Here is a 20997-nt window from a genome sequence, read left to right as displayed (position 1 = left end):
GACATTACCACTGGATACTGATCCTCTGCCCAAAACTCCTGACTGGAGCCTAATGAATTATGGCGCACATTCCATTGTGCTTTGCAGGAACTAAAGCGTTCCAGTCTCCGGTTTCTGCACCAAGCAGAAGTGTGTGAAAATGTGCTGATCGATTTTTTTTTTCCTACAAGAAACAAAGTATTTATGTCACTTCCACTGCTTTAACTGATTAGCTTATTTCCAGGTGGAGATATGATACTGAGAGTATAAATTAGAGGCATTAAAAAAGTTGATCAGCCCACATAAGGACAAGGCTAACAGTGTGTTTTAAAATGCTAGGGGACCTACTGATGCAGTAAGCCTGATGGTGTATTTGTGGTCCCATTTCTGTCCTACTTTCTCTGCTCATATACTTAGGCATTTATACATGTTAGTGAAGATCCCCACTAGAGCTAGTGCTCTGCTCTGTGCCATGACAGGTCTGAAGTAAATTATTGAGTCCAGGGTCTTGTGGAATTAGAGCAGTTAGCACATCTCAGTTCAGAGGGCCACATCAGCACTGTTTGAGCTGGCTCACTGACTGCAGGAAATATCTCTGCAGAGTGAACACTTCTTGGGATGGCCCCAGTCCAGTCCTCATTGAAGCTGGTAGAATTGTTCATATTTTCTCAACAGAACTTGCATCAAACCATCAACTTAAAAAAAAATATCCTGTAATGCTTTGCCAAAGTGACACAGTGCATTAATTTTTGGGTGGAAAGCAAGTATTTTCCTGTGATATTATATCTGTCCTCTTTCTTCTTTTCTGCTGATGTGGCTTGCAGATAGCTGTATGGCAATAGTTAACAGTGAGAAAATGTAAAGGTGAGGAGAACAGCCACTCCTCTGTGGATTGCTAAATGAGAAAGATGGGATGTTTTCTTTCCCCCGTCTGTCAGTTATGGTAAAATGACATTTTGCTTTTCCTTTTCTTGGACCTGTTCTTGTCTCCCTTGCTTTGATTTTTCAAGAGGTTTTGCTTTCTTTAGCCCAGTGTGACAAAAATCCACTGCATAGTCTTTTGAGCGGGTTCAGATCATGCCATCTCCAGGTTCACATCCAGCACCTAGATGTACAGTGAATGGTATCCTAGTGATGCAGGAAGGTGATGGGATGTGTCCTCATAGTGCTTGACCTGTGGTGGCAGCCTCTTCTAATTCTTTTAAGACTGTTGAAGGCTGTTGTTCCTGGTGAGTTCAGTATCCTCACAGGAAGGGGCTACTTTGGAAATTGAATGACTTAAACGATGCATGGGATTTATTTCTTCCCCTTTCCATCCCTTCCTTGATGAGTGTAGCTTGTTTAGGACAATTCTGTGTATGTGGGTGGGGGGTTTTTTGTTGTTGTTATTGTTGTTGGTTTGGTTTGGGTTTCTCTGGTCTTTAGTACACAGTGAGCTTTTTTTGTTGCTTAGTCTCTACACTCCTAGGGTTATCCTCTTTGTGGAAATCCATACTCTTTCCCGGAGCCAAGACAAGAGCAGGAGACCAGGGCAAGAGAATGCTGATGTGCGAGGGCCGTGACTGCAGAAGACAGTGACTTTATGTCCTGTGGGGAACTTAAGGAGTGGGAAATGTCCTGACTGGGAAGCACTGTCTTTTTGGCATGGCTAAGCCTGGCAGGACAGAAGCCCAGCAGGTGCTCATAGGAGGAGGTGTGAGCCCAGCTGCACCTTCTTCCTCTATGTGGCTGAAGGTCCTGACTTTCAGGCCCTTATCCCAGACCAGACTGATGGCTGTGGCAAGGTCTTGTGGCAGCTCTTAATTTTTAATGAGAAATCCATTTCTTGTGAAGTCTGACACAGACTTCACACAAAAATGCTGGTTTTGATGGATCAGCAGTTATCAGCAAAGCCATTTAAACCATTTCTGATAGTTCCGTTCTGGATGCCTTCAGATTCCTGCTGGTCAAACTGTGATGAGGAAAGATAAACAGAAACTGGAACTAACTAGTGAAATGGGAACAGAAATGAGCAGTAGAGTGTGGTGCTACCATGAGGAAAGTAATGGAAGCCTTGGAAAACCCTGGTTTTAAAACCTCAGCTGATCCCCTGCATTCAGCTTTAGAGCCGATAAACTTCCCTTTGCCTAAAACCACATTTGTTTTAGATTGACTGCTTTCCATATGGCTCCCTGGCTGGGCTGATTCCTTTTGTACCTTTGTCCATTACAACTCTATATTTTAGTTCCAGATGAAAGCTGCAGCTTTCACTGGGGAAGCAGAGCTGATGGGCTGCAGTGTTCCTTCCAGCTACCCTGGGCCAGTGAGCCTATGGGGCTGCTGAGAGGAAACCAGCATGGTGTGCTTGCACTGCAGCCTGGCAAAAACTACAGGCGCCTGGGAAAGTGTGGCTGGTCGAGAGGATATGTTCCTTCCCTCTGGCCAAGGCTGGCACACTCAGGAGAGATGTTGAGGTCTGTGGAGGTGGTGGCTGCCTATGGCACATGGGCTACAACGAGAGGATGATGGAGTGGGGCAGGTAATCTGACAAACAGGAGGGCAGAGCAGCATGCCTCAGCAGCCACTACTTAACAGGAGGATGCAAGAGAGCCACTTCTTCTTGGTGGCAGGGCCCATGTATTATTCTAATGCTGGGCAGCAGCTGCAAGTAGCAGTTTGGGAGGTTTGGGTTGGACATTAGGGAAATGTATCAAAAGTAGTGTGGCCAGCAGGACCAGGGAAGGGATCAGCCCCTGTACTTGGCACTTGTGAGGCCACACGTCAAATACTGTCTACAGTTTCGGGCCCCTCACTATAAGAAAGACATTGAGGTGCTGGAAGAGGAGAGCAACAGAGATGGTGAAGGGTCTGGAGCCCAAGTCTTGTGAGGAGCAGCTGAGGGTGGTGGGGTGGTTTAGCCTGGAGAAGGGGAGACCTTATTGCTCTCTGCAACTACCTGAAAGGAGACTATAGCAAGGTGGGGGTCGGACTCTTCTCCCAAGTGGCAAGTGACAGGACAAGAGGAAATGGTCTCAAGTTGTGCCAGGGGAGGCTTAAATCGGATACTAGGAAATTTTTTTCACTGAGAGGGTGGGCAAGCAGTGCAACAGACTGCCTAGGGAAATGGGTGAGTTACCACCCCCAGAGGTATTTAAAAGACATGTAGATATGGCACTTAGGAACATGGTTTAGTGGTGGACTTGGCAGTGCTGGATTACAGGTTGAACTAACCTAAACAGGTTTTTCAACCTAAACAATTCTATGATAAAAACTTTCACCATAGGCAGGTGGTGCAGCCCTGGAGCAGGTCCACAGGGAGGCTGTGACATATTCATCCTGAGAGATTTTGAAGACCGAGCTAGGGAAAGCCAGGTCTGGCCTCACACAGTGTTGGAGATAGTTTGTCTTTGAACAGGAGGTTGAGAAGAGATGTCTAGGTGTCCGTTCCAACTTGGATTTTGCCCTCTTTCAGTTCTCCATGGTGGTACTGGGAATGAAGGATCTGTGACTGTATAGTCACTGACTCACGGGCTTTTGAAATCCGTGTTGTGCAACTACTCAGGAAAGCCAAAACAAGAAACCACTTAGGAGCAGGTGTTTTCTTTTAATAGAGTGCACGACTGAGAATGTTCCTTGGAAAGTGGTCAGAGACCCTCATGAAAGCAACTATATTTATTGTCAAGCAAAAGGCATTTATTATTTATTAAACACCTGGGACCAGTTCCACTGCTGTGATCCAGCTAATATACCCTGCTCTGGCAAAAAAAAAAGGTCTGTAAAATCAGCTTAATTGGCTGATTAATCTGCTTTTATAGCTGCTTCATTTTGCTGAGATGGTGAGGAGCACTACCAAAAGAGACAAGCTGCTGAAGTCTGTCCATGTGTTTAAACTGATGATCCATGTCTTTGTAGGCAAAACAAAAAGGCACGGTTTACCATGCTGAGCTGCTGCCCAGTATTTCAGTAGAAAAGCAGAGTTCCCTGCAACTGTGCGGTTCCCTGCATATGTTACACACCTCATCAACACTGAAGCCTTGTATTTCTCACAGGGTTTCAAGAGAAGCTCTGCAAATAGCTCTGAGAGTTGCTATGATTCTTTCCAAATGGTAATTTAACAGAAGAATGTGTGTTAGGAGTGTCTAAGAAGATGCAAACTTGTCAACAGATCAAGATCAGTGAGCATTTTGGTTATAGAAGGTGCTACTGAGCAGAAATATTGGAAAAATACCTACTTCTGGCATATATAGGGACATGCAACCATCAATACATACTTAAAGTAAAATGTTTAAGTGATGTAATGAATAAATATGAGCTCCTGAACAGGTACTTTGGTGCATTGTCTTTCTTTGTCTTTCCATGTCTCTAGCAGGTCTCTGCCCCAGTACCTTATTCTCTTGACGTTGCTGTGTTATCAATGGTTGACATAACCAGTGAGTGAGGGGGGGTGAATACAGCGTGTAACCTCTGTGCTTAGTGGAACTGCATTGCTAGAAAAGACAGAAAAACCTGTGAGTTTTTTTTGCTGTGAGTGCAAAATGTAAAAAATAGCTCCAAGTATGAAAGATCTCAGTCCTGGGTGGTGCTTTCAGCCCTTTTCTTCCTGCTATCAGATCTGCTTTCAGCCTGCACAGTAACATAGTGCAGGTCATACGCAATGGAGAATGCCGTGAAGACTGGAGATGCTGCTCAGAGAACCAAACTGGATACTTGAGTAATCCTTGCATCAGTGTCACTTAAAAGAATGCTGCCAACTTGCCAGCAAATGTAAAAACAACACCTGACTTGCATAAGGTACCTGTTAAAGTGCTGGATGCTCAAAGGATCCTATATTGAGAGTTTGGGAAGTCAGGAGTTGAAACACATGCAGAACAGACCTTTAAATATGAGTCTGTTGGGGAGCAGAACCATTAGTGATGCATTTAGGGGAAAGGAACCTGCTTTTAATGTGGATTACTTTCTAAAAGAAAGTTTAAAAATAGTGAAACAGTTCTGTACTTCATTTTACACTTTAGCATTTGCCAAAAAGATAAGGTACTGGTGTGCTTGAACTAGAGAAAGGGGATTAAAAAAAAGGAAAAGGAAAAGATTAAACAGGAAAGCTACAAGACATCCCCAATTTTTGGAAGGAGTCCTTGTGTTACAGTATGTTTTCACTTTTGGTGTTTTGCAGGAGTCTGTCTGAAGGGCCTGGCAAAAGACACTGAGTATTGTATATCCAGCTTGGAAACTTGCTGTTACTGGAATTTAGTTGTATAGAAGAAAATAAAAAGCTATAAAATTATGCTTTTTATTTTGATGTTAATAGATGTGCTTGTGACAGACATGCATGGACTGCTATATATGTCATGTGCTTCATAATAACTATAGTGGGGTTCGTGTGTGTGTTTGCTTATTTTTTAAAGAGAAGGACATGCCAAGCAGACCTCTGAGAGTGCGTGCCCAGTCTCCAGATAGCAAGTTACCTTTTCGGTGGAAGCCACCTTATGGAGCAGGCTTCAGAGGTCCACGCAGCAGATCCCAAGGTTATCCCCGTGGGTATGGAGAGAGCAGCCGAAGGATGAGCTATGCTCCAATGCCGCAAGAACGACAAAACCAGGAAGCAAGAAAACTAGGTGAGTTAGAATTCCCTGATAGCACCCAGTTTAGCTAGCACACTTCTGTAGTCCTCTGTGGCTGCCAGGTAATCACAGACCACATGTTGTTCTAGCCATCAAACAGCTTTCTTTCTATAAATGAAAATGCTCCCTACGATTGTATTCTATAATGTGTTTTTAACAGGGAGTAGGGTATTACCTAAAGAATAGGGTAGAAATTGTAGAAGAACTTGATGCTGTGTTAAAGAGACATGAGTGTTATTACTCATTAACAGCAGAGGGAAAGGGTGGAGAGAAGAGCCATATCCCAGATTCTCCTTGCATGTGGTGGGACCACTCTAAAACCCATTATTTCTTTTCAATGAAAAGGGTGACAGGAAAGCCTCTGTTTTTCCCCTGCATGTACAGCCTCTGAGTCAGTTCATGTGGTTTCGCTGCCATCAAGGAGCTCCCAGGGACGGAGCCAACCTGTCTATAGGTCATCTTTAACTAAAAGAAAAGTCACAGGTATGTTTCTTTCACATCTGCTGTCCATGAATGAAGACAATTGGATACAAAGAGATAACTTTGTGATTTTTAGACTACAAGTCTTTTGGTGCTGGAGCTGCTAGGTTTTTCTCTGTGTGCTACAGAGCTTTATGGATGTCTCCAATTGCTTCTTTAATTCAAGCAGGATTGATAAAGTAATGATTTTTTCATTCACTTTTTTTTTTTGCCTTGTATACCATAAAAAATTAAATGTTGAATTCAAACAACCTGTTTGAAGCATAAAAGATGCAGGAATTCTCCCTTGTGAAGAATTTTTTGGAGAAGGTTTTATTGCTCTTCAAAATGAAACCAAATTTTAAAATCTCAAAATTTTTTATAAGTCAAAATTTCTGCTCTCCAGGCAGCTCTGGCAGTGAGTTTGCCAGAAATGATGAATATCAGTATGTTAATAAAACTTTTGCTGTAAGTGATAGTTTGGGCGCCGATAGAATATCGAAAGACTGTAAAATATATTAGTACTCTGGTCTTTTAGGCAGACAACTAACAAAAGAAATGATGTTTCCGTGGGATACCATCAGTAATCAATCTACTTGGTTTCCCACTCCTACTTGTACTTGTAATTCAGCTGTGCTGTGTGAGTATTATAGTGTCAGTTGAAGACATTTACTGATTTTTATGAGAAATCTAATGTTGTTATTGATATGCTATTCTGTTTTGCCATTTCAGAGGAGGAAGAGGTGGAGGTGGCACACGACATAACTGTTCGAGTTATGTCCTCTCAATCTGTGCTCGTTGCTTGGACAGACCCACTGTACGAAAAACAGAAGGTTGCAGCAAATAGGTAGTTAGCCCTGTGTTTTTTAAATGAATACTGAAGGGGAACTACTGCTAACACACTGCTGAATGCTTTTGCATTTATTTAATTACTGTTGGTTATGAGAATAATTTAGCTTGCCTCCCAGCACTGTTGTATTTAGAAATCTGAGTAAGTGCTGAAATGTTGCCAGCCCCAGCTGTGGGTATTTTGCAGTTCAAATGCTGGTATGTCACCATGGTCAGCAAATCCCCGCGTGTCCATGGGGAAAGAAGAAGTGGGGAACAGGGCACAGCCCACAGAGGTGAGGTCTTGAGTTGGATTGGCAAAACAGACTACAGCTTTGAGACAATCATACTGTGGATGAAGGAAACGTCACTGCAATGGGAAAGACACCCATCATGGCACCCTGCATCCTCTAACCTTCCAGAAGGCCCATGCCGCTGAGGCTGAGCAGGTCAGGGGCTCCTGTGGGTGAGAGAGCTTGACTCACAGCAGCATCCCACAGCAGATGGAGACCACAACAAACAGGGAAATGGGCTGGAAACTGCCAAAGGTCTGAAAGCACTGGATTGTGTTGCTCAGCTTGGGAACACCAAAGAGCTGTGCAACCTGGTGTGGTAATACCCTGAGGGTCACAGCAGGAAAACTGATAATTTCAGATATTCTCTGTTTCCTTGTGGAAGCAACTGTCTAGGCAGACATGTGGGAACCAAGCCGGTTCTGCTCTGGGAGCAAAGGGCTCCCAGCCATCCAGCCGTGCTCACGGCCATGAGATGGTGGTGTGGAGCCCTCTGTGACTTCCCCGGGGGAAAGAGGGTATTTTGAGTAAGAGTCTTGAAAGAGTGGTCCGTCCTTTGGGGTGGAAGGGATCACACTCCATTAGAAGAAGACAAATGTGTTTATTTAAAAGATGTTGGGTTTTCGTGGTGGTGGTACTTTATTTTTTGCAATTTGGTAGGTTCCTCAGTAAGCCCCAGCGGACTAGCTGAGGGCAAAGCATCGCCATCCCTCTGTGGTTCTGCTAATGCTAGGTTTCCACAGGTGAATTTTTATTTTCTTGTGTTTCTGATCCCAGGCAATATAATGTTCGCTATCGGGAAAAGGGGGAATCAGCAAGGTGGGATTACAAGCAGGTGTCCAACCGGCGGGCACTGGTGGAAAATCTAGTGCCAGACACTATGTACGAGTTTGCCATTCAAATCTTGGAAGGAGAAAAGGAAGGCAAATGGAGTGTGTCTGTTTACCAGCGGACCCCAGAGGCGGGTAGGTATTCAGAAGGTCTGTGGGGTAACACAGGTCTTAGGATTTGAGCTGTGGAATAGGGCTGACTTGAGGGAAAGTCAGAATAAGTGGTTGCCAGGGGCAGCAGAGGGTTGGGAATATGGGAAAAACCTCAGTACTGCTGCCTGAATCCCTGCAGTAGTGCCCTGGAGAGCACACCAGACTGCTCTTGCGGTATGACAAGAACAGGGGGTATTTCTGTGGAATGAGTCAGCACTTTGCACCCCTGAAGCTGGAGAGCCCCTTCAGTGGGAAGAGCAACATGTCTTCCATCCCACTCTGTGGGCAGCAAATTTAAATCCTCTGTCCACCATGGAGAAGCTGTCAGGCCCCTTTGGTACAGCGAAGTGGTCCCTAACAACCAAATGACCATGTCATTCCAGCTAAGCCACAGTAGCAGTCTTGTGCAGACATCCTGTTCCTAAAAATATGGAATAAAATTTCACTATGGTAGTCTGAGAGAGAGAGATGTAAACAGAGGCATGCATGGGCCTGAGTCATGTGTGTGCTTCACATTTATCTTTGAAATGGCCATATAGTAATCTCTGCTATGAGAAGATGGAGCAAACGATGTGTGCTGTGTTCGTTTACCTTTCTTAATTGCCTCTTCTGCGTTTGGCTGTTTCACAGCTCCTGCCAGTGCACCTGAAAATTTGGATGTTTGGCCACTAAAGGGGAAACCAACCTCTGTAGCAGCATCCTGGGATGCTCTCCCAGAGAGTGAAGGAAAAGTCAAAGGTGAGTTATCAGTATTGGTTTCTAACTCCCTCAAGGAGCTGATCTTCTCAAAGCCAGACTGCTGCCCCACAGTAAGCTGGAACATTTGGTGTGCCAGGATTTTTTCACTTGTTAATGGCTTATACCCAAGTAAGATTTTCATGCTTCTAGCCCTGAGTCTCCACAGCACCACTGAGAAGCCATTGTCACTCTCTGACCTCCCATTGTGCCTGGGATGTCAGAGAGCTTTCTGGGGTATCATGCATGCACATTTTACCTCTTCTTCCATTAATAAACAAGTTGAAATGGAGCTCAAGAAGGAAGTTTCTGGAAGGATTTGTAAGAATTAGGTGAAGAAGGAAAAGTTGGGTAGTTGCCAAGAAAGTGAGTGGGCTTATGTTGTGATTTATTTCTAGTTTATGAGGAAAGCCTCAGCTTTAGAAGCAAGCACAAATTGTATTTTGAGCAGATATCGTGCATAAATTTTGTGTACTGCAGCATTATTGTACATAGTCATAATGATAATTTGTCAGTGGTGATGTTTTTGCATAGTATTAAAAAAAAAGCTTTCTGGGATTTTTTTTCCTGTTTCCCTCTGAACATGAACAGGATGATTTTTTGGCCTCTCCTGTTCTTCAGTGGTTGACAGGATTGTGTTCTCAAATTACACAAGTTTTTGGAGGTGCCTTATCAGCGCCGTAGCTTCTCAGGATTTAAAAACCAATGACCTGGAGGAAAATATACTGTGTCTGCATATAAGACCCACTCCATGTGTTTTCCAAGGCGGTGATGGAATTCATTCCTTTTTGAAGTCAGTAGAAGTCTTGCCAGTTACTTCAATGGACCTGCAATAGTGTCCAAGAATTATTATTTCTTAAAGTAGGGTCATGCAGGGACATTATCTCAAATTTGAGATCTGCTCCTAATTTTGAGCAGTCCGTAGGCCTTTGTGCATTTTTGTCTGCTAATCATTAGATGATTCATTCAAGACAATAATTTTAAAGATACCTAATATTCAAGGGCTGAATGCTTGTATGTGTTTAATACATTGTGGTTTTTCTTGAGTATGAAGTGTTACAGGAAAGGCCCAATTTTTAAACTAAATAAATGACAAGATATTTTTACTGACTAAATAAAATCACTGAATTAGCACTTCATGGTCATTTTGATGGCACGTAGTAATCAGGAATTTTTGTCTTTTAAGTCTTTTGGTTTTCAACCCCGTCCTTATATATTTATGCCACATATTAAAATTGTGGGAGAAAATGTCCTTCAGTAGCTATCTGAGAGTTATCAGAAGCTACACAAGTGTCTCTGCAATTAAAGTAACACCTGTATCCTAGAAGAAAAGAAAAAAGATTCAAAGCTTACCATGTCTTCTAATACATTGATTTATTTTTCAACTGAGAGCATTAAATGTATTTGCATATAAAATACTGATGAATTTTTTTTCTTTATTTTGATGAACTATGCCTGGCTTATTTCTTAACACAAGGAATATGGGCTCATTTTCAGAAAAAATACGTTTCTTCTTTTTAAAGATGCCATTATGTTCCAGAGTTTTTTCGTCACGGTACTGTGATTGCTCATGTGTTGTTGGGTTTTTTTGTGTGAAGTTTTTGTGTTTTAAGCTGGCAGCCCTTGAAATTTATTATCAAAACCCTGGTTTTGTCCAATACATCTTACAGAGGATTTGAAAAGAAAATGAAGCCTGCAGATGTCTGAGATCTTACCTGCAGTTTTTGGGGGTATAATGGGAAGATTCGTCTTCATGCCCACAATTATTCCTATAGGGGTGAAATTTGTTTCAATACAGAAAGCTAAGAAAGGGCACAGGTATCACAGTAATCCGAAACAAAGGTGAGAGCAGGGCGAGTTTCTTAAGTAGCAACAAAACCTTGCTTTGCTCTCTCTGCCATGGTGTTTGGCCCTCGCTATAGTTAAGCACGGTATATCAGATTTTGATTTTGTTGTACAGATATGATATTGCTCCCATTTGGCAAATAAATCCACAGTGATGTTATTTTTTGGTAGAAGTATCTTTTCTGAATAAGAACCTCAGTCATCCAGGCATGACTTTTACCTGTAGGTTACAGCTAAAACTCCTTTAAGCAAAGACTCTGCTGGAAATATTTATATTTGACTGCAGTAATATTGTTTCCAAGATTAAAGTAAGTTCTTCAGTGTTTTCATGGGGATGTCCCTCAGGCTCCAGCACTGCTGAGAAATGAATATATGGCCTTTGGAACTGGTAGAATTTCACCACAGTGGACTGGAAGAACTACTTTTGCATGACTAGGGTCTTACAATAGAGTGCAATTATAGCTGTGTCAAGAGTGTGTTGGAAATTAGGATCAGAAAGTAATTAATAGCAATGAATGATGTAATCTGATTTTAATACTGATGTTTTGAATGATAGTTATGTGAATACACAGTTTTATTCTTCTCCCAAATAATTTCTGTGGAAAAGAAAAAATTTTAACATTCTTATTTGGTGGTGAATATAGCTACCATCAGCAATGCAGTTGTGTGTTGTCCACATTGTGAGCGAGTTATGTTTTAGAAGAATATTCTCTGGATCACGTGTTACTCATTGCAAATACCTTAGTAGCTAGTCATTAAGTTCAAAATTTCTCTGTTTTTTTGGGAAGTATACAATGTGCTCATAGTCAGTGAGCCATAACAAAACAGGTATTCTGGATCATAGCGATCTGCACTACCTAGCGTTCACACAGTCTTTCAGACTAGATTTCCACAAGTAGTAGGACAGTGCATATTTTCACGGCAATGTTCATACATGTTTTTTGCCTCCAGTGCATTTTCTCCTCATAGATTTCCTCTGCTATCTCTGATTTAGAGCACTTATATTTTTCAGAACTCATTTTTTTTCCCTTTATTAGTTGGTGTCCAAAACCAAAAAACAAGGTCTCCTGGTGCAGCACACCAAACGGCGCAGGAGTTGTTGCTATAATTTTCTCATGTCCCCCACACCTTCTCTGGAAGTGCGCACGGATGTCATCCAGCTCCTCTTGATGACAGTTCACCCCGATGGGCATTGTTGCTTATGTATTTTTTCAAAGGTATAGCTCACATATTGTCTCAGTGATTAGGTCATTGATGTGATTTGGTTTTGTCTATTAAGATGAACAGATGTTCAACTTACCTACATATATATGTATATATCTCTCTCTCATGTCTTTATACTCCAGCTGTTGACTCGGCGTGCATTGCTAGTGTATTAATTTTAGTAATGCACGTTCTAATTCATCCTACCCATACAGTCTGTCCGCTGGAAACAGGACTGTTTTCAGTTTCCTCCTTCCAACCGTCTGCCAAATCATTTCAGAATACATTCTTTCATACGCCCCGGCTCTCAAGCCATTTGGAGCAAAGTCCATCACCTACTCTGGAGCTACAACATCAGCCATAATAGATGGTCTTCAGGCCGGGGAGCGCTATATTTTCAAAATTCGTGCAGCAAACAGGAGGGGACCAGGTCCTCAGTCTAAAGCCTTCAGTGTCGCCATCCCAGCAGGTGAGCACCAAGCCAGGAACCAGTTGCGTGTTCACCCATTCTTGCCTTGGTCCTGGCTGTGTTAATTCTTACTGACTTAACTCCTGTATACTCTATCTAACTTGTGGGATTTTACTTCCTTAATACTGTTTCTATTAGTTCTTTTTATTACTGTATTGTCCAAATAAGTGTTTGTCACTCTGCAGCAGGTAAAAGGACATCTTATGAACATTTTAACATCCTAAATAAATGCATGCCATATTCCATTTCCTGCATGGCAACACTATGTACTCTTGCTATCCAAAGGCTTTGGGTCTTTGCAATGCTTTGGGTCTTTGGCTGCCCTATTCCTGAGAACTCCTGCTTGAAAGTCTCGAAAGTCAGTTAGAGTGTTTTACTCAGAATATTTGCTGGGTTAACTAAAAATGGGGTCTACAACCCTACATGGGATAATGCAGCACCATGCCATCAACATGACTAAACTCTGCTGAAGATTTGGTTTCACTGAAAGAAGTTTTACCCAAGATACAATTATTCCATATAGGTACCTTTCTACAATCCAGAATTTAACTTAGCTGTACTGCACAACCTGGTTAATACAGAAACAATTGTTGTCTCATATTCTCGTAAGTTGTTTTGTTCTTGCTTCCTGAGTGGTTTCTTCTCTTGGTCAGTTTTTTGTGCATCTTCTATTGTGAATAAACACTTTTTTTCCTCCCCTAGATGCTCATGAGGATTCAGTTGCTCAGCAAAAGACAAATATTCAAGATAATTCAGAGGCTAAAAAAACTGGGAATGCTGGCTCATCTTCTCAGTCTTCTTCTGTTTCTTCAAAAGCCCAGCCATCACCTTCTTCTAAGCAATTGTCTGTTCATTCACCTAATGTTAGTGATAAAAAGAATCTTCTTTCTGAATATAAGAATAAAATCTTGACTCGAGGGGTCTTGAGTAAATCTCAGTTACCTTCTAGAAAGACAGGAGAGCCGGAACCTGATCTCCAGTCCACTGAGGTGACAGATGATCACAATTCTTCCCAAGAAGCTCCAACATCACCACCAAAAGCGCAGGACCAGAGGCGGAATGTTAGACCCTTGTCCCCTGGTCGTCCAGTTCACCCTGTCCTTTCCTCAGGGAGGACCTCTGTTCGAACCCACGCATCAGAAGTGTCACGCCAGACAAGCACAGAGAAACATGAGCCACCAGCGGTGTTGCCATCCTCAGCACAACATTCTTCTGCCTCGTCTGTTCCCAAATACACAGATAACGAAACAAAGCAACAGAGGCAAAGTAACAATAAGGTGCCTTCTAAAACCTCTTCCCATCCTCTGCCTGCCAAAAATAATGATCTTGTGGGTAATGAGGAAGAGAAGACAGACCCCGTGCTGGTGAAACTGTCTTCTAAAACTTCAGAGCCTAGTCGCCTGGCTTTGCCACCGAGTCGGCAATCTGCTGTCTCTCCTGAGGTTGTCTTAGGTCGTCGCAGTGGGTCTGACTCTCTAAGTCTGTCCAAATCAGCAAGTTCCCACGCTCGTGATAGCCATAACGAGTTTGACAGTGAAGAAGCAGAGGACAGAGCAGGACAACCGAGTTCCAGGTCACAGCAAATAAGGCTATCCTCAGGCTCCAGTTCTCGCATGCGGAAGGATTCAAAATTGGCTGCAGTGGCAGTCTCATCTAGGTCTGCTATTTCTGATCACACTTCAACTCACTCTCACTCCTCTACCCGTTCCAAATCCAATGGAAAAGATGTTGATAAGAATCATAGGGCGGACTCACAAGATCAAAATCCCTTATTTCCTTCTCTACCCTCTTCCAGACAGTCTTCTTCAGCAAGCTATTCAAAGAGAAGAAATCCTCAGGTTGATTCTGATTCTCAGCTCAGAGAGACACATGGTGAAAAATCACCCCACTTTGACTCAGAAGAACAGCAAAGTCGAACAGCTGCTCCAGAAAAGCATTCTCTTTTGCAGTCTTCTCTTTCCAAACACAAGCCTGAAGAGCAGGACAGTCGAGAGGTAAAAGAAACTCTTGTTCGATCAAAACCAAGTGTGTCATTGTCTAGAAAGATATTCTCTTCTCATCTTCCAGTGGAGAAGACATCCCACTCAGAGCCTTCACAGAGGGCACAAACCAGTCCTTCGTTACTGCATTCAAGGGGCCGGCGCCTCCCATCTCACATCTATTCCCAGAGTAATGAAGATTTGCAGGAAGATGATGATGAGGATGTAACAGAGGGCAGTGACAGAGCAAGCAGCCACTCTGTGTTTCCTAAAGAGGTGTCCTCTTCTAGGGAATTACCTTCATCTTTCTCTCAGGGAAGTTCAAGTTCATCTCAATCAAAGCAGCAGCAACCAGGTTCTCAGGTACCTTCTTACAAACCAAAGCATATTCAGCCAGGCTCCAGTTCTGCCAGTGATACAGCCAAAGACAACCAGTATAATCCAAGGTTGTCATCCACTTCGAGACAAGCTCGTCCTTCATTACCTACTCGCTCAAGGGTTACTATGAGAACAGCATCCCAAACAGAGAAAAAATATGGTCTATTACCCTCAAAAATATCCAACACTGAACTTCCTCAAAAAGTTCCTTCATCTTCTTCATCTAAATCTCATCAGTCAGTTTCTAATGAAGAGAGTGATTATTACAGTGAATATGATCAGAAAGAAGTGGAAGAGAAACCCACATCTTTGGCAGCAAAACGGTCCCCTGCTGTTTCTAGAGGTAACAAAAACACATACGATGACACTACTAGCAATAAAAGAAAATCTATGGACACTCTTCTACCTCACAAAGTAAGTTCTGAAGAGGAAGAGATGGAAAAAGCTTCAACATTAAAAGCAGCTTCTCCTGAATCACCAGGAAGCTCTGCCATAGCATCACGTATTACTCAGTCCTCTAACAAGCATACCCCATCTAAACCAAGCTTTGTCTGGCCGCATTCTCCTGGAACTACCACCACACACACTGTTTCTCCAACAGTTTCTTCTTCCACTTTGTCTCCTCGTCAGCGACTACTGAACTCCAGGCTACGGAGCCCTTCCCAACGGCAAGTTGTCAGACCTCCTTATAGACCAGGTATCTTGTCTTTGTTGTACTAGTCTCACTAGTTGTGTTTTTCTTAAGGTCAGCAGTTAGCTGAAAACTCCTCCATCAGAATGCAGGTTCAGTTATTTAGTATAACATATTGCTTTTTATTTTGATGGTTCTCAGGGAGCTCAGTTCTTGAGGACATTGTCTGATTGGTGTAATGTGGTGCCCCAGACCTTTTGTCCTGTGGTCTGATCTGCACAGGATCCCATGATCCACAGAGGAGATGACAGAGTTAGGTACTAAATTGGAAAAAGGGCTGTGTTCCTTATTGAGCAATGAATTCACTGAATGCTCATGGAAAGAACATTTGTACTCAGAGTATGACAACCCCTCAGGTGCATAGTTCTTCATGACGGGGATTGCTAAAAGGCCTGTTCTGTAGTTCTGTAGTACTACCTTGCCCATGTCTACGCAGTGAGGTGTTTCCTCATGATGTCCTGGCATTCTATGTTTTCTTTAATTAATTTTTAAACCACTTTCCTCTTTTTTCTAAATGACAGCTCAGGGTTGCCCATATCTGTTGAGGACTCTGCACATCACAGTCAGGCCATCTAACACTTTTATGACTGTGATTTACCCCAAATTAGGGACTTGCTTTCTGGCAGAATATCTGATGACCCAGGGTAGTAGAACAGAAGGTCCACTACACATCAAGGTGTGTCACCTGTTGATTCCTCATGTCACATATGAAGAATCCCAGACAGTTTCAGTGACTTTACTAAGTAGAAATAGTTTTTCTTCCTCCCATGTTTAGACATCTAAAGTAATATTGAGTGACCTGAGTGTTTTAGTAACAACGTCTTGTTCAATGTGGCCTCACTGTTACACAATGAGGACCATGCAGCTGGGCTGTTGTATTTGATATGCTTTAATCAGACTCAGTATTGTGTAGAGGTTCACCACCTTAAAGAGCTTTAACATGGGAGCAGACCTGAAATAATGCTGAGGAAGATAAAATGTATAGCATGAAAAAATAACGCATTTCTATATGGAGGTTGTATAAGCTTACTACCAGCAATGCAGTTGCGGAAGCCAACAAGTGTTCAGTTAATATATTTTTTTCCAGTCAATATATGTATGTATTTTCATTGTATTTTTCTGGAGGCAAGTCTCTGAGCTAGGCTGTGAAAATTGCTGCTGTTTCAGAGCTGAGGGACCTGCAGCTCAGTGCCACTGCTTCTCCACCTCTGACCTGAGTGTGCTTCTGTTTAGCAGTGGTTTTTCAGCTAGAGGAGAGTCCTTCCTTTTACAGGTTAAAAAAAAAAGGTGTAGAGAAAATTGCCATCCCCTCTCCTTTCAGCTTGTCGCTACAGGATATAGTATAAGGATAGGATTGAACAAGTGTTTGCATTTAATAATGATTTCTTCCCTCATCCCACTTCAAATATTTACAAATATCGCAAACATTTTAATGACTGTAGTGTCATTGAGAAATATTGACCTGCTTTCTTAAAAAAAAAAAAAAAGAAAAGAGGGAATAAAGAGACCAAATAAACATGGTAGAAACAAACCATGGGTGTTTAAACTCTTTAAGAAGAAATAATTCCAGATGCTTGTGTCAACTACAGAGATCTGACGGTGTCACAACAGTTGCTCCAAGCAGAAATGGAGTGCCTGGTGTGCAGAGTGTGGTGAGGGCTCTTTCTGCTCTCGTTTATGTTCAGGTCAGTCAGAAAATGCCTTTACTTGCAATTTAAAATGCGGTTTGTAAGTGGCACAGCTTTCTTCAGAATAGTGTGTTTTCTTCTATGTTTCAGGTTACAATGGCAGACCAAATCTTACAACGAAAAATGGAAATGGAAAAATAATCCCTGGTAATAGTGGAAAACCAAGTGGACAGAAAGTAATCAATGGCCCTCAAGGAACAAAGTGGGTAGGGTGACCTTCTCTCCAAATTCAAGATGCTTTGGCCTTTTATAGTATTTACATTTTCATTAAGAAAAGACAGGCGAACAATGCCATCAGTCAATGAAGCTGTAAAGTGAAGTTATACTTACTGGTCTAGTTTCCAGTGTTCCACTGAAATCTAATGACAAATTCTGGATTTTGTTATTTTAACATTTTAAATGTCTGATTTAAAGCATAATGGCTCAAATTTTCAACTATAACATTACTCCCATAAATTTACTGGTTTAATGAAACATTTTTTCTTCAAAGTCAGTGGGACTTACACTCCCCAGTGACTCAGGGCTTGTCTGCTGTGCAGTGTGAGTGAGGACTGTTCAGGATAACTACTGTGAAAGATGTGTTCAGCAATGCTTCTCCCAGACTCGTGCCTCAGGTGGAAGCTTGTGAGCAAGAGTATTGAAATATAAAGTTACTCCATAAGTGTCACGATGCTTTAAATGCACATATGTAGATATCTTTTAAGTATTTTGCCATTCTTACAGACATTCAGATACCTCTTTCCAGAGATATTTGCAAAAGAGCTCAGATGCCATTGACAGGAAAGCCCCACGAGCTGCCTACATGCCCAGACCTTGTCTTTTAAAATCCTTTCCAATGAATTTATAACCGAGGAAAGCAGGGAAGAAACTGGTGCTTCCTGCATGTTAGCCCACATGCTGAGCAGTAGGAGACTGTGGTCAGCCTCCCTGGCATTAGCAGAGCTGCTTGCACATGGCATGACACATAAAGACATTTATTTTATGGCCACTTCAATCTCACCGTTTGCATAGAGGAACATAAAAATGCATCAGCTTTGTCACATTCAAGAGGAGGCATTTTGAAAAACATGCCCAAAGCCCTTTAAATAGACTCCAGAAAGTGGGCAAGAAAGGTCCTTGAGTGGCCATGGGGCATCTCTCTATGCTTCTTGAGAGGAAGGCATTGCTGCAAGCAGGGCAAACACCTTGTAAAGCAAGAGGATCTATGCCAAATCCAGGACCTAGAGGGCTTCAGAGACTGAGCTCATGATCTGATGTCCTTCCTGCTGCAGTCTTTTCCTCAACACCAGATGTAAGTCTAGCTTGCCAACCTGGAACTGTTGGTCATGTCCTCTTCCCATTTTCCTTCCAGCACTTAACACCTTTTGCATTTTTGTGTTTTGTGGCTCAGCATCTGTTACCTCAGGTTAAAATAGCATACAATTAAGCTCTTTGGGGTTGAAATAGCAACACGGACTGGATTTTAACTGCAGCTAGCTCTTGAATTCAATCCAATCTCTCAGACAAATTTGTTTTATGAGGCAGAGGCTTTTCTTCAGTCTACTGACCAAATTAAAACCTGAGCTACTTTGTTTTCACTTCCATTTCAATATAAATTTACTAGTTTAATTTTTCCGTTTTCTTTGGTTAGTAGACATACTTTTAAATCCCATCTTCAAAAGGATTCAGGGTCATACTGAAATAAGTATTACAGGAATCCACCTTAGGAGTCATACAGCCCTAGAAAATCAAGGGAATTGCTCTTTTGCACATGAGAGCTACATTAGATGATATGAATATGATTGTGCAGCTCTGGAACCCAGAGATTTTCTGGGGATTTACTTTCTTCAGCCGTGATTTTTCAGTAATTGCTGTCAGTTAGGCCCTTAAAAGGCCCTGTGTGTTGTAGCTATTCCTGAACATCACACTTAGTGTATAAATTTCCCCAGGATTTCTGTTGCTGTGACATTTCATTACACCTCCTCTTGTGCTAGCTAAAATTGAGTCCATCTATTGCTTTTAGATTGTAGATCTTGACCGAGGGCTAGTGTTAAATGGTGAAGGAAAATACCTCCAAGATTCCCAAGGCAACCCTCTCCGAGTGAAATTAGGAGGAGATGGACGTACGATTGTTGGTAAGTTACAACTTCCTTCTTACAGAAAAAACATTTACAGTTTTTGTACCTGTAGTACAAGTCTTTAAACTGTTGACTGCTTCAAGCCTCATGCAAGCCATTTGGAGTTGCTTGTACTCAGATCTCCATCACACAGTCAGCACATTGCAGGACCTGGGAAGGCTTTGGGGCGTTCTGTGGGGTTTCAGAGTATGAGGCAGAAAGAATTTCTCGAGTCCATCTTACTTGTATCAGCATTATAAAGAAATGCAGAACTTAGCCAGAATAAGGATTGATGATTGTTTATATCTTTGTATATATAAAAATAATTTTTTCCCACTGCTAGCACTGTACCAGCCATATGGATGTGTTTATTTCATTTTTTCCTCTGAAACTGACCACACACCCTGTGTGTGATCTCTGAAAACACTGCTGTTTGCATGTCAGTCCATCTGTATAGATCTCTTGAATACAAATTCAGTGGCTATTCTTAAACTGCTTATCATGAATATTTGCAGTATCCAGAATCTGGCACACAAGTTTATCTGCAGTGACAGCATCTCACCAGCTCATCCCAGTTTTTCCTTGCACGTTTGACATTAGGGAGCAGAATATGGGTTCATTATACCTTTCATCAACAGTTATGAGAGTGACTTAGATTAAATTCACTGTCTGCACATTGTGATTTGAAGTGAAACCTCCCTAGAGTGTTTATCAAACAGCGGAAAAAAAGTGAACACCACTGTGGTTTATCTGAGGTTCTTCTGAACCATTTTCCAGCTTCCTTAGCCATGACTGTTTCCTAGATAACACCCTTCTTCTCTGTCAGTTTACTTGCAGGAAGCTGTATTCACACTGTCAGTACTCTTGTGGTATCTACTGTGATAAAACACCCTGCTATAAGACCGAAATGGATTAATGATGAGATTTTTCAGCTTTGTTCTTTTCTCCTAGATGAAAACGGGGCCCCAATGGTGAGTCCTGATGGGTTACCTTTGTTTGGACATGGCAGATTCAGTAAACCTCTAGCGAGTGCACAAGATAAACCAATAATAAGCCTTGGAGGAAAGCCTCTGATTGGTCTTGAAATGGTTAAGAAAACAACCACTCCCTCAACTACTACTACAACAATACCTACGACAACTACCACAACAACTACTACAACCACTACAACAACTGTTGCTACAACAACCACCACCACTCCCGAACCAACCACCACTGACCCACCCACTGAGAAACCAATCCCAACCTGTCCTCCAGGCACCTATGGACAGTATGATGATGAAGGCAACTTGCTGTTGGGGTTCAATGGCCTGCCAGAGTGCAATGCAGAAGGTAATTTCCTTTTGTGCTGTTTTAATTTCCTTGTCTGTGCTGTTTGTACAGCGGAGTTACACAGATGTAAAACGGGAAGGAATCTGCCTCTGAAGACTTTGGTCCATTTGATAACGTAGGAGCTGAGATTAGAGGATATAAAGAAGGGTTTGGGTGTTAAATGCTATTCATTGGAAAATTCCAACTTTCCCTAAAGCTGAATTTTTCTGTGGAAATACGTTGTTTTCAGCAGATTTCTTACCTTGTGTTAGATCCACTCCTAATGCATGTATTCACTCACAGGAGCACAAATGTAGACAGTAGTTTTGTGGACAAAGCAGTCACATATGAGGTTTTCTCAGTCCATTTCAGGCCAGGGAAGGACCTGGAGGCACCATACATTTTGTCTATTTTGTGTTCATTTATCACAATGAATTCTGAGAAGTCTCTCTTTTGAGCTGTG

At 42.2% G+C, this 20997-nt stretch overlaps 1 protein-coding gene across 3 annotated transcripts in view; it reads left to right on the top strand.

Moving 5' to 3' along the window:
* FNDC1 (fibronectin type III domain containing 1) overlaps positions 1-20997 on the top strand; it is a 65091-nt gene that overhangs the window by 17322 nt on the left and 26772 nt on the right. For 2 of the 3 annotated variants that reach the window (XM_051811070.1, XM_051811068.1), the window contains exons 2-11: positions 5361-5570; positions 5961-6059; positions 6768-6882; positions 7934-8121; positions 8770-8877; positions 12203-12391; positions 13094-15445; positions 17218-17333; positions 19130-19241; positions 20175-20555. In XM_051811070.1, coding sequence (XP_051667030.1) covers positions 5361-5570; positions 5961-6059; positions 6768-6882; positions 7934-8121; positions 8770-8877; positions 12203-12391; positions 13094-15445; positions 17218-17333; positions 19130-19241; positions 20175-20555 — 3870 coding nt within the window. Of the gene's footprint in view, positions 1-5360; positions 5571-5921; positions 6060-6767; positions 6883-7933; positions 8122-8769; positions 8878-12202; positions 12392-13093; positions 15446-17217; positions 17334-19129; positions 19242-20174; positions 20556-20997 lie in introns of those variants that run through there. The other variant, XM_051811071.1, reaches the window with a different exon arrangement.

The sequence above is a fragment of the Manacus candei genome, unplaced genomic scaffold, assembly GCF_025592945.1.
Source record: "Manacus candei isolate 608988 ecotype Guabito, Panama unplaced genomic scaffold, ASM2559294v1 h1tg000081l, whole genome shotgun sequence".
NCBI lineage: Eukaryota > Metazoa > Chordata > Aves > Passeriformes > Pipridae > Manacus > Manacus candei.
This window is presented reverse-complemented; position numbering and strand designations above follow the sequence as displayed.